This window comes from Rana temporaria, chromosome 4 (genome assembly GCF_905171775.1).
Source record: "Rana temporaria chromosome 4, aRanTem1.1, whole genome shotgun sequence".
In the NCBI taxonomy this organism is placed as follows: domain Eukaryota; kingdom Metazoa; phylum Chordata; class Amphibia; order Anura; family Ranidae; genus Rana; species Rana temporaria.
In genome coordinates, this window is record NC_053492.1 from 375,215,406 (window position 1) to 375,228,104 (window position 12,699).

General features: G+C 48.0%; 1 protein-coding gene across 4 annotated transcripts in view; it reads left to right on the top strand.

The window, feature by feature from the left end:
* The window catches only part of CEP170 (centrosomal protein 170), a 155,110-nt gene that overhangs the window by 69,059 nt on the left and 73,352 nt on the right, over positions 1-12,699 (top strand). For all 4 annotated transcript variants that reach the window (XM_040350988.1, XM_040350990.1, XM_040350989.1 and 1 more), the window contains exon 9: positions 240-850. In XM_040350988.1, coding sequence (XP_040206922.1) covers positions 240-850 — 611 coding nt within the window. The remainder of the gene's footprint in view (positions 1-239; positions 851-12,699) is intronic.

Consider the following 12,699-nt stretch of genomic DNA (forward strand, 5'->3'; position numbering starts at 1 on the left):
GACTCAGGAGGCCATACTGAAAAATGTGTGTGCTGGAGGAGGGATACAGGGGAATCTTTGTGCTGGAGATGGGATCTTACAGGGGGAAGAGCAGGAGGAGGATGTTTTTTTCCAAGTAACAAACTAAAAATTAAAACTTAAACATTATATTATATATGAATGATATATTATATGGAAAGGAAGAATTTTTTTATTTTTTTTTGTGTCAATTTAAAATGTATTCTTTACTTTTTTTTTAGGCAACAAACACGAGGATGGAACTCAGAGTGACTATGAAAATAGTGCAACATTAAAGCATTTAAACAAGTGTGCCAAGTTAAAAGATTATGAGAGACGGGGTCTTATAGAGCAGAAAAGGCTGGAGCAGAAGGCTCAGACCGGAGGGAAGCAGCAGGAAACCGCAAGTCAGACTGCTTTTTTGATCGAGTTTATTGACGAAGACCACCCGCGAAAAAGACGTTCTTATTCTTTCTCTATGAACACCAGCACTGCCGGCCCAGAAGCTCCATATCCAATCCCACAGTCAAGGATAGATAAAGTCAAAGCCTCATCTGTTGATCCTAAAGGGCTGTGTTTGGGTTTACAGTCTGTTGCCTCATCTCATAGAGTCATTCATAGCACACAACATGCAAAACTGCTGCTTAAACAGAAATCTGAAGAGCCTTGCACGTCTTTATTAGTTTCACAAAATGTTTTATTGAGGAGCTCTGGAAGCCTTGGACATCGACAAGCTAGTAAGCGGATTACATCTGACAGTGTGGAATTGCCTTCCTTGGAGACGGATCACAGGAGCAGTCATCTTGCTGAAAAGGCAAATAGCAAGGAGGATGCTGAAGGACCATGTGTGACGGTAACCCAAATATCAGCTTTTGGATTAATTGCTAATTACATTGGGGGTTATTTACGAAAGGCAAATCCACTTTGCACTACAAGTGCAAACTACACTTGAAATTGCACTGAAAGTTCACTTTAGTTTCGAGGGGGACATGCAAGGAAAATAAAAAACAGCATTTTAGCTTGCACATGATTGGATAATATCAGCAGAGCTTCCCCTTGTAACGGTCAGGGGTTAACGCCGTTTACGATATTCCATTCCACCAACCCACGACAGCTTCTCGACACTCCACAATCCAGCAGACCGGACCCATAAAAATTCCCCAGACAAACGAGACACAGCTCTGTTCTCTGGTTCCAAACGGATAGATCTTTTAATGGTAAAACTCAGGCTTTTATACAGTTGGCAACCAAAAGCATGCTGCAGTATTCAAAAAGACAATGACACACTCCACCCACAACATCATACAATGGTTCCTAACGAGTCCCCCTCAATCCACATCTTAGACAGACATTCTGACTCCGCGATAAGCTATTCTCACCTGCTACACAATACACATTCCTTTGTAAACATAAGTCAGACGTCTGACCTTTAGAGGGTGCTAAGTCACATTCCACATCTCCACAGTAGCATACTTAAAGCGGAGTTCCACCCTTTTTTTCAAGTTTATACCATTCTAATTCACACTGCCCCCTTAATTATATTTGGCATGTTTTTTTTTTTTATTTAAAAACTCACTGTGTTGTTTCTGTAAATGTATTTCATCCGCCGCGGCGCATCGACCTTGCCGCGTTATCCAGTGCTGCTATTTCTCCTGGGAGATGTTTATCATCAATCCCAGGAGACAGAAAGGTTGCCGTGCTGAAGTATCGCGGGACTTCCGCCGCAGTTGAAAGTCCTGGCACCGCCCATCTTCTCCGCCCGCTCCGCCCATCCTCCCCGCCCTCACTCACGGGCAAACTACAAAGTCTCGGCAGTGAGTGGAGGGGCGGCTCCGCCTATCCTCGCCACCCTCATGGGCACAGTCTCCTCCCGCCCGCACTCAGGGCTCACTGTATCGTCCCCGCCCATCTTCTCCGCCCGCTCCACCCATCTTCTCCGCCCGCTCCGCCCATCCTCCCCGCCCTCACTCACGGGCACACAGAAAAAACTTGGCAGTGGGGGCGGGGGCGGCTCCGGGCACAGTCTCCTCTCGCCAGCACTCACGGGCACACTGTATAGTTCCGGCTCTGCCCATCTTCTCCTCGCTGCCCTCACTCACGGGCACAAGTCAATATCAACACTACTGATTTCCCCCCACACCAACATTACTGCCACTGATACCCGCCCACCACCATTACTGCCACTGATACCCACCCACCACCATTACTGCCACTGATACCCACCACCACCATTACTGCCACTGATACCCCCCACCCACCACCATTGCTGCCACTGATACCCCCCACCCACCACCATTACTGCCACTGATACCCCCCCACCACCATTGCTGCCACTGAAACCCCCCACCTACCACCATTACTGCCACTGATACCCCCCACCATTACTGCCACTGATACCCCCACCACCATTACTGCCACTGATACCCTCCCACCACCATTACTGCCACTGATACCCTCCCACCACCATTACTGCCACTGATACCCCCCCACCCACCACCATTACTGCCACTGATACCCCCCCACCACCATTACTGCCACTGATACCCCCCCCACCACCATTACTGCCACTGATACCCCCCACCACCATTACTGCCACTGATACCCCCCCACCACCATTACTGCCACTGATACCCTCCCACCACCATTACTGCCACTGATACCCCCCCACCACCATTACTGCCACTGATACCCCCCCACCCACCACCATTACTGCCACTGATACCCCCCCACCACCATTACTGCCACTGATACCCCCCCACCACCATTACTGCCACTGATACCCTCCCACCACCATTACTGCCACTGATACCCTCCCACCACCATTACTGCCACTGATACCCTCCCACCCACCACCATTACTGCCACTGATACCCCCCCCCACCACCATTACTGCCACTGATACCCCCCACCACCATTACTGCCACTGATACCCCCCCACCACCATTACTGCCATTGATACCCTCCCACCACCATTACTGCCACCGATACACTCCCACCACCATTACTGCCACCGATACCCCCCCACCACCATTACTGCCACCGATACCCCCCCACCACCATTACTGCCACTGATACCCCCCCACCACCATTACTGCCACTGATACCCTCCCACCACCATTACTGCCACTGATACCCCCCACCACCATTACTGCCACTGATACTCCTACACCACCACCACTGATCCCATCCAGCAACCACCATCCCTGCCACTGATCCCACCCCCGCCACTACCACTCATCCCATCTTCCCCAACCACCACCCTCACCACTGATCCCATCCTACCACCACCGCTGCCACTCTTTTCTAATTTCTATCACATGGGGGAGGGCGGCTTTGAAGGACTCGGCCTTGGGGCGGCAAAGGTGGTAAATCCGGGCCTGCCCGCCCACCCACCACACTAATTATGTACTCGGCGGGGGGGGGGGGTAGTGTTGGTGGGAGATAGCAAGCTCCGCTCTATCATATACGCTGCCACTGCACCCACCATACACAGCCACTGTGCCATCAAACGGCTGCCCCACTGTGCCATCAAACACTGTCTCACTTGGGCCATCAAATACAACCACTGTGCCAAACGCTGTCTCAATGTGCCCGTCAAACACATCGACTGTGCCAAACGCTGCCTCACTGTGCCCGTAAAACGCATCCATGTGCTGGGGGTGATGCGATTTGGCGGGGGGCAATGCAATGTGTTGGGGCGATGCAACTTGGCGAGGGGCGATGCAATGTCCTGTGGCGGGGGGGGCGATGCAATGTTCTTGGGTGATGCGATTTGGCGGGGGGGGGTTATGCAATGTGCTGGGGCGATGCCATTTGGTAGCGGGGCAATGCTATGTGCTGGTGCAATGTCATGCAATTTGGTGGGGGGCGTTTCCAATTGGCGGGGGCAATGCGGTGTGCTGGGATCGATACAGTGTGCTGGGGCGATGCGGTGTGCGATGTTATGGTGGCAATGTGCTGTGCTGGGGAAGGAGGAAGCAGGAGGAAGTCAGGGATGGTGGGAACCCCTCATAATGAGCACAGCAGAAGTACAAACCCAGGAATTCAGCACAGAACAGGGATGGTGGGAACCCTTCATAATGGGTTCCCACCATACCTGTGCTGAATTCCTGGGGCTGTACTCATGCTGTGCTTATTATGAGGGGTTCCCACCATACCTGTGCTGACTTCCTGGGTCTGTACCCCTGCTGTGCTCATTATGAGGGGTTCCCACCATCCCTGTGCTGTGCTTATTATGAGGGGTTCCCACCATCCCTGTGCTGTGCTTATTATGAGGGGTTCCCACCATCCCTGTGCTGTGCCGAGTTCCTGTGGCTGTACTCCGGCTGTGCTCATTATGAGGGGTTCCCACCATCCCTGTGCTGTTCTGAGTTCCTGTGGCTGTACTCCGGCTGTGCTCATTATGAGGGGTTCCCACCATCCCTGTGCTGTGCTGAGTTCCTGTGGCTGTAGTCCTGCTGTGCTCATTATGAGGGGTTCCCACCATCCCTGTGCTGTTCTGAAAGCCTGGGGCTGTACTTCTGCTGTGCTCATTATGAGGGGTTCCCACCATCCCTGTGCTGTGCTCATTATGAGGGGTTCCCACCATCCCTGTGCTGTGCTCATTATGAGGGGTTCCCACCATCCCTATGCTGTGCTCATTATGAGGGGTTCCCACCATCCCTATGCTGTGCTCATTATGAGGGGTTCCCACCATCCCTGTGCTGAGTTCCTGTGGCTGTACTTCTGCTGTGCTCATTATGAGGGGTTCCCACCATCCCTGTGCTGAGTTCCTGGGGCTGTACTTCTGTTGTGCTCATTATGAGGGGTTCCCACCATCCCTGTGCTGTGCTTATTATGAGGGGTTCCCACCATCCCTGTGTTGTGCCGAGTTCCTGTGGCTGTACTTCTGCTGTGCTCATTATGAGGGGTTCCCACCATCCCTGTGCTGTGCTTATTATGAGGGGTTCCCACCATCCCTGTGCTGTGCTCATTATGAGGGGTTCCCATCATCCCTGTGCTGTTCTGAAAGCCTGGGGCTGTACTTCTGCTGTGCTCATTATGAGGGGTTCCCACCATCCCTGTGCTGTGCTCATTATGAGGGGTTCCCACCATCCCTATGCTGTGCTCATTATGAGGGGTTCCCACCATCCCTATGCTGTGCTCATTATGAGGGGTTCCCACCATCCCTGTGCTGTGCTGAGTTCCTGTGGCTGTACTTCTGCTGTGCTCATTATGAGGGGTTCCCACCATCCCTGTGCTGAGTTCCTGGGGCTGTACTTCTGCTGTGCTCATTATGAGGGGTTCCCACCATCCCTGTGCTGTGCTTATTATGAGGGGTTCCCACCATCCCTGTGTTGTGCCGAGTTCCTGTGGCTGTACTTCTGCTGTGCTCATTATGAGGGGTTCCCACCATCCCTGTGCTGTGCTTATTATGAGGGGTTCCCACCATCCCTGTGCTGTGCTTATTATGAGGGGTTCCCACCATCCCTGTGCTGTGCTCATTATGAGGGGTTCCCATCATCCCTGTGCTGTTCTGAAAGCCTGGGGCTGTACTTCTGCTGTGCTCATTATGAGGGGTTCCCACCATCCCTGTGCTGTGCTCATTATGAGGGGTTCCCATCATCCCTGTGCTGTTCTGAAAGCCTGGGGCTGTACTTCTGCTGTGCTCATTATGAGGGGTTCCCACCATCCCTGTGCTGTGCTCATTATGAGGGGTTCCCATCATCCCTGTGCTGTTCTGAAAGCCTGGGGCTGTACTTCTGCTGTGCTCATTATGAGGGGTTCCCACCATCCCTGTGCTGTGCTGAGTTCCTGTGGCTGTACTCCTGCTGTGCTCATTGTGAGGGGTTTCTACCATCCCTACAGCCAACGGAAGTCAGCACAGCACAGGGATGGTCCTCTTTAAGCGTCCATATTTTTAAATTCATTATAACGAATGTTGATAATTATTATGAAAAATTAACGAATCTAACGAAAATTCGTATTTCGTACGAATCCGAATTGAGTTTCGGGCACAAAATACGAAATAACGGCTAATGCGAAACGGAACTAAAAAAAAATGAATTTATTGACAGTGCACATGTCTAGTATATGTATACACACTACACATATAACAAGAGAGATATGTATAATATTGTTATGTATACTGTATATATCTGCACAGGAACAAATTATTTAGTATATTTACTGGTTCCTGGAAGGAGGAGGGGAGGAGGGGAGGAGAGGTTTGCATAGATAAGGGTGCGGCAACTTTCTCTGACACTCCCGTTGCTATTGAAACCTGATCTAAAACATATTACCCTGCTTGTGCGAGATATGCAAGGCTGAAATCCAGGAAGTCATACAGTCTGGCTTCATGATGCCCACACTTAAGATGGCCCCAGTCAATTTCTATTTTATAAAGTGTCTAAATGCTGTAACAACCTAACAAAACGGACCTTAGTTTACAGACTAACTGTAGTAGAATACATTAAGCTTGTGTATTACAGGGGTATTTATATTTAAAAAGTTTTTATATTTAAAATTGTGGCCGGAACTCCGCTTTAATTAGCACAATAGACAATAGAATGCAATCACAGCAAGCTTTAGCACTACAGCCATGTAGCTGGAGGTGATTAACATCACTTAACATCTTAACAGTATGTGTCCCCACATTGAATGAATCACACTATTATTGACCGGTTGTGTTCAGAATTAACCACCTGTAATATTTCAAGATATCCTGCAATACATTGTGAATTATCATTACTGTCCCATCTCATGTAATTCAATATATCATTTCTCAGTCATCCTATGCCCCTAGTGGACATAGGATGACCTAAGAGTCACTGGTGAAGCTGAAACAGGAGTACCCCACATCCTTCAAGAGCCTCTGGGTCCCACGGGCCGTACCGTTACACCCCTCATTTCAGATCTACCCCTCAGATTTACAGCGGCTGCACTTCCAAGTGCACTTTCAGTTTGCACTTTTAGTGCAAAGTGGATTTGCCTTTCGGAAATAACCCCCATAGTTACATAGTAGGTGAAATTGAAATAAGACACAAGTCAAACCTAGTGTCACAGGTCGTTTCTGATTCCAATGAATGCTTTTTTGGGGAAATACTTGCGTTACAATATAAAATAGCGTGCTTGCAAAATACTCTTTTGTATGCTATAAATGCTAAATACACCCAAAGCTTATCTTTCAAAATTGGGTGAACCATTGCGTGTTAAAGCCTGAGTTTTGTCCAAAAAAAATAAAAAATCGGAATCACAAAAGATGTTACTATCAGTGCAATATGTCCCTTGTGCTGCCGTATCCTGCCTTAGTTGAAATTTTCTCTTTTGATCCCCACACCCGCCACCGCAATCGTTCAGTGCGACAGGGGTTAAAGGGGTTGTAAACCCTTATGTTTTTTTTTTAAATAATAAACACGTCATACTTACCTCCACTGTGCAGTTCGAGTGGCTCTGGTCCGCCTCTTCTGGGGTCCCTCAGCAGCACCGTTGGCTCCTCCCTACATCGAGTGTCCACATTGGAGAAGGCTCTCCTAAAGTGGGCACCCATGCGGGCGCGCTCCCGAGTCCCGCATCTGTGTCCATTCACACAGAATGCAGGACTCGGCCCTCCTCCTGGCACCGCATCATTGGATTGGATTAACAGCAGCAAGAGCCAAGGGCTGCGCTGCTAGCAATCTATCCAGTCGGGACACGAGACACCAGCTAGATCTGGTGTGCTCGTTCCCGGCCATAAGATGACAGCGTTCAAGTAAAACGGGGTTGGGGGGCTGCAGCACTATAGAAGGTTTTTCACCTTAAAGGGGTTGTAAGGGTTCATGTTTTTTCAACAGAGCTCCGCCGTAAAAAAAAAAAAATATTAAAAGCCAGCAGCTACAAATACTGCAGCTGCTGACTTTTAATATATGGACACTTGCCTGTCCTGGAGTCCAGCGACGTCGGCAGCAGAAGACGCTCGTCTCTCGTCTGCCCCCACCGCCATCATCGGTGAGGGAATCGGGAAGTGAAGCATAGCGGCTTCACTGCCCGGTTCCCTACTGCGCATGTGCCGTCCTCACTGTTCCCTGCTGTGTTCTGGGAGCCGTGTGTTTCCCTGAACACAAGGAGGCGGGTAGGGGGGGCACGGAAAGTGGCGTATTGCCCTCAGTTTCCCTGCAGCCTCTGCCCGGAAGTGGGTGCAAATACATGTCTTAGACAGGTATCTGCACCCCCCTCCCCCCTGAAAGGTGCCAATTGTGGCACCGGAGCGGGGGAGGAATCCGATGAGCGGAAGTTGCACTTTAGGGTGGAGCTCCGCTTTAATGCGTCCTATGCAATATGGTGAATAAACATCTGAGCCCTTGAAAGTCCCGCGTTGAAAACGCGCTTGATCTCGGCCCGGTCTTCTCGGCTCTTCGTTGGATAGATTGATGGCAGCATAGACATTGGCTCACGCTGCTGTCAATCAAACAATGACGTGGGGCTCGGGGGCAGGGCAGAGTCCTGTAGTTGGCGGCTATGGATGCCAAATACAGGACTCGGGAGCACGCGGGCAAGGTAACCCCCTTGGGAAAGTGCTTTCCAGAGGGGGTTATCGGAAGCGGGGAGGAGACAAAACACCCGCCGAGGGACCCCAGAAGACCAGGTTCGGGGCCATTCTGTGCAAAACGAGCTGCACAGTGGAGGTAAGTATGACATGTTTGTTATTATTATTATTTTTTTTTTTTAAATGTGAAGCTTTAGTATTACTTTAAAGGGGTGGTTCCCCCTAAAACAAAATTCTAACAATACATTCGGATGTCTGCTTACACTGCGGGTAGGCTGGCTTTTGTTTTTTTGTTTTAGTGCATACCTCGATATCGCCGTTTCCTCGCTTGGCAGTGGGCGTTCCTAGTTGATTGACGTTCCTCAGACGGGCGCATACTGCGCGTCACGACTTTCCGACAGAAGCCGAACGTCATTGCGCAGGCGCCGTATAGAGTCGGCTCTATACGGCGCCTGCGCAGCGACGTTCAGTTTCTTTCGGAAAGTCGTGACGCGCAGTATGCGCACGTCTGAGGAACGTCAATCAACTAGGAACGCCCACCGCCAAGCGAGGAAACGGCGATATCGAGGTATGTACTAAAACAAAAAAACAAAAGCCAGCCTACCCGCAGTGTAAGCAGACATCCGAATGTATTGTTAGAATTTTGTTTTAGGGGGAACCACCCCTTTAATGCATAGAATGCGTTAAGGTGAAAAACCATAAGGGTTTACAACCCCTTTAATAAATCCAATGGACCTGTCCTATGCATTCATCAAGAGTGCCGACAATGCCTGCCCTCCCCCCCCCCCCCTCCATTCATAGAAGCTATAGTAAACTAGTTTTAAATGGAGGACAGCAGATGAATGAAAGGTCTGCCTCACCATTCATAGATTACGTTTAATTCATGGAAGTGCTATAGTACAGCTTGGATGAATGGAGGAGGTGGGCATAGTTGGCTCTCTTGATGGATAAATACGACAGATCCCTCTGCTCTATTATTCCCCATTGGAAGATTGCTGTAGAAGGGTATGTGTTTATGTCTGTGTGTTTGGGGAATTGGAAAAGGCTGATTTCCACTAATGCAGGAACCAGCACACAAGGGACACATTTGATTAGTACCAAGTAATCTCCCTGGTTTTTAAATTTTATTTTTGACTAAACTTTTTGTACAATTGTCTTCTAAAAATGTCCCACTACCCTCTAAGTGCTTCTTATTACTCCTCCTCCTTCTATGTGTGACATCATAATGTGCCACCATAGGAAGCGGCTTACTTGTGGCTTTGATCCCGAGTCATGCTGTGTGAGTCTTTTGAGACTCGCCATGTGACTCGACCCCGCCCCTGGTCCCTCCTCATTGGCTGTGATTGGCAGAAGCCAATGACACGCAGGGCTATCACTGAGTCCAGTGATGAGGGGGAGAGAGCAGTTCCGCTGCTCTCTCGCACAGTGCTGGATCAAGATCGGGCTCAGGTAAGTATAAAATGAGCGCTTGGGGGGGCTGTACATAATGTTTTTTTTTTTTACTTTGATGCAGAGAATGCACTAAAGAGTATGTAAATCCAACATTTCTTATTCCTGATATGTGCCTGCTGTACCGTATACTTGTATGAAACATATCCTGTTCTCTTTGTATTGTTTCCTTTGTGTAAAATTCATGTAGTTCCTGCCAGTCTGCTTTTCTATTAAAAACTGACCACACTAAGCAGGAGAACAACCCGTGGTAAGTTCTCTAGCTATGTGTTCTAGTGATCAGACTTGTCCTGACAACTGGCAACTTGATGCTTGCAAGAAGAATTTCTCAGAACAGAAAGGGAAGGGAGGTAACCGCACCAGGTGGATCAGTGGAAATAAATCTCTCCTCAGGATTAAAGAAGCAGGTGCAGGCTATGCATATAGCAATCAGGTAAGGGAAAATTCTGGACAACCGCACTCCAAAAATTTGCCTTTATTGTAAAAAGATATCAAAAATACATGCCACAGCAAAATACAGGACAGAAGAGCGGACACGTTTCACACTTTCAACAGTGCTTAATTTATATGATTAAGCACTGTTGAAAGTGTAAAACGCGTCAGTTCTTCGGTCCTGTATTTTGCTGTGACATGTATTTTTGATATCTTTTTAAAATAAAGGCAAATTTTTGTAGTGCGGCTTTCCAGAAATGTCCCTTACCTGAAAAAGAATGTCTCCATCATTTATTGAGCGATATAGGAATTCAAAAACAGTTGGATTATACTGCCAATAGGGGAGGTTAGAACACTAGCAAAGTGAACAAGGCTCCTCAGTTTATGGCTAGTGGCAGTGATTCTCAACCTCAGTTCTCAAATACCCCCAACGGGCCATGTTTTCAGGTTTTCCTTTACTTTGCACAGGTGCTTTAACCACTTGGGATCCGCGCTATAGACGAAAGACGTCCACAGCGCGGCTCTCAAGTGCCGAGTGGACGTCTTCGGACGTCCTGTTGTTGTCATTCCCCGTGCGCGCTACTGGGGGCACGCAGCGGGGAAACATTGTGCCCGGCGCATCGCTCTGGAGCCGATGTGTGTGCCTGGCGGCTGCGATGTCCGCCAGGTACCCGCGATTGTCAGTGACAGCAGGGACGTGAAGCTCTGTGTGTAAACACAGAGCTCCACGTGCTGTCAGGGAGAGAGGAGACCGATCTGTGTCCCTTGTACATAGAGACACAGCATCGGTCACCTCCCCCAGTCAGTCCCCTCCCCCCACACAGTTAGAACACACCCAGGATACACATTTAACCCCTTCCTCACCCCCTAGTGTTAACCCCTTCACTGCCAGTCACATTTATACAGTAATTAGTGCATTTTTATAGCACTGATCGCTGTATAAATGTGAATGGTCCCAAAATTGTGTCAAAAGTGTCCGATACGTCTGCCGCAATATCGCAGGCCTGACAAAAAAAATCGCAGATCGCCGCCATTACTAGTATAAAAAAAAATCATAAATCTATCCCCTATTTTTTAGGCGCTATAACTTTTGCGCAAACCAATCCATATACGCTTATTCTGATTTTTTTTTTAACAAAAATATGTAGAAGAATACGTATCGGCCTAAACCGAGGGGAAATTTTTTTTTAAAAAAAATTGGGATATTATTATAACAAAAAGTAAAAAATATTGTGTTTTTTTCCCCAAAATTTTCTGTCTTTTTATGTTTATAGCGCAAAAAATAAAAATCACAGAGATGATCAAATTTCACCAAAAGAAAGCTCTCTTTTTTTGGAAAAAAATTATAAAAATATAATTTGGGTACGGTGTTGTATGACCGCGCAATTGTCATTCAAAATGCGTCAGCGCTGAAAATTGGTCTGGGCACGAAGGGGGTTTAAGTGCCCAGTAATGAAGTGGTTAAATTATTATCAATGAGATGGTATGATGAGAGCTATTTTATTTAAAGGAAGTTCCCAAAGCAAGGCCCGTTGGGGGTGATTGAGGACTGCGGTTGAGAACCACTGTCCTAGGAGGTTCAGCTCTTTTGGTGACAGACAAGATTCTTGCTACACTGCTGGTGTGTATACAGAGCTTTTTTTCTCAGAAAATAGGTGCAGGAACTCAACCACGACCCCGTTCAGATTTCACAAACAGTAGAAGGGTCTTAAAGGGGCATTAAATACCAGGATTGCATTACATACAGAGTGCAGAGTTCAGGGGGGTTACACACAGAGTGCAGAGCTGTCACTTGTAAACACAGAAACCAGACTTCTGTGTTTACAAGTGATTGTGGTGAGCAGGCACCAAAGGGTCTGAACCAAAGGTGGTGGAACTGAGTTCCCCCAAGTTCCCCCTGAAAAAAAAGCCCTGTGTGTGTGTGTGTGTGTGTGTGTGTGTGTATATATATATATATATATATATATATATATATATATATATATATATATATATATATATATATATATATATATATAATATTTTTTTTTTTTTTTTTTTTTTTTCATGGTAACATAATTCAAAATTCCTGGCTGCACTGCAGCTTGAGCTGGTCATCATCAGGCAGCTATCTGGATCTGTAGCTCCTCAGCATTAGCTTTGGAGGCCATATCTGGACCATACCACGTAGACATATACATTAGATGGGATGTGCAAGGCTAGTTTTGAATGTGATCTTCAAGCACTGTGCTCTGCATTGCGGTGCTTTCTAGACCTTAGTCTAGTGCAGTGCTTCTCAAATAGTGGGGCGCGCCCCCCAGGGGGGGCCCGAGGCTCCA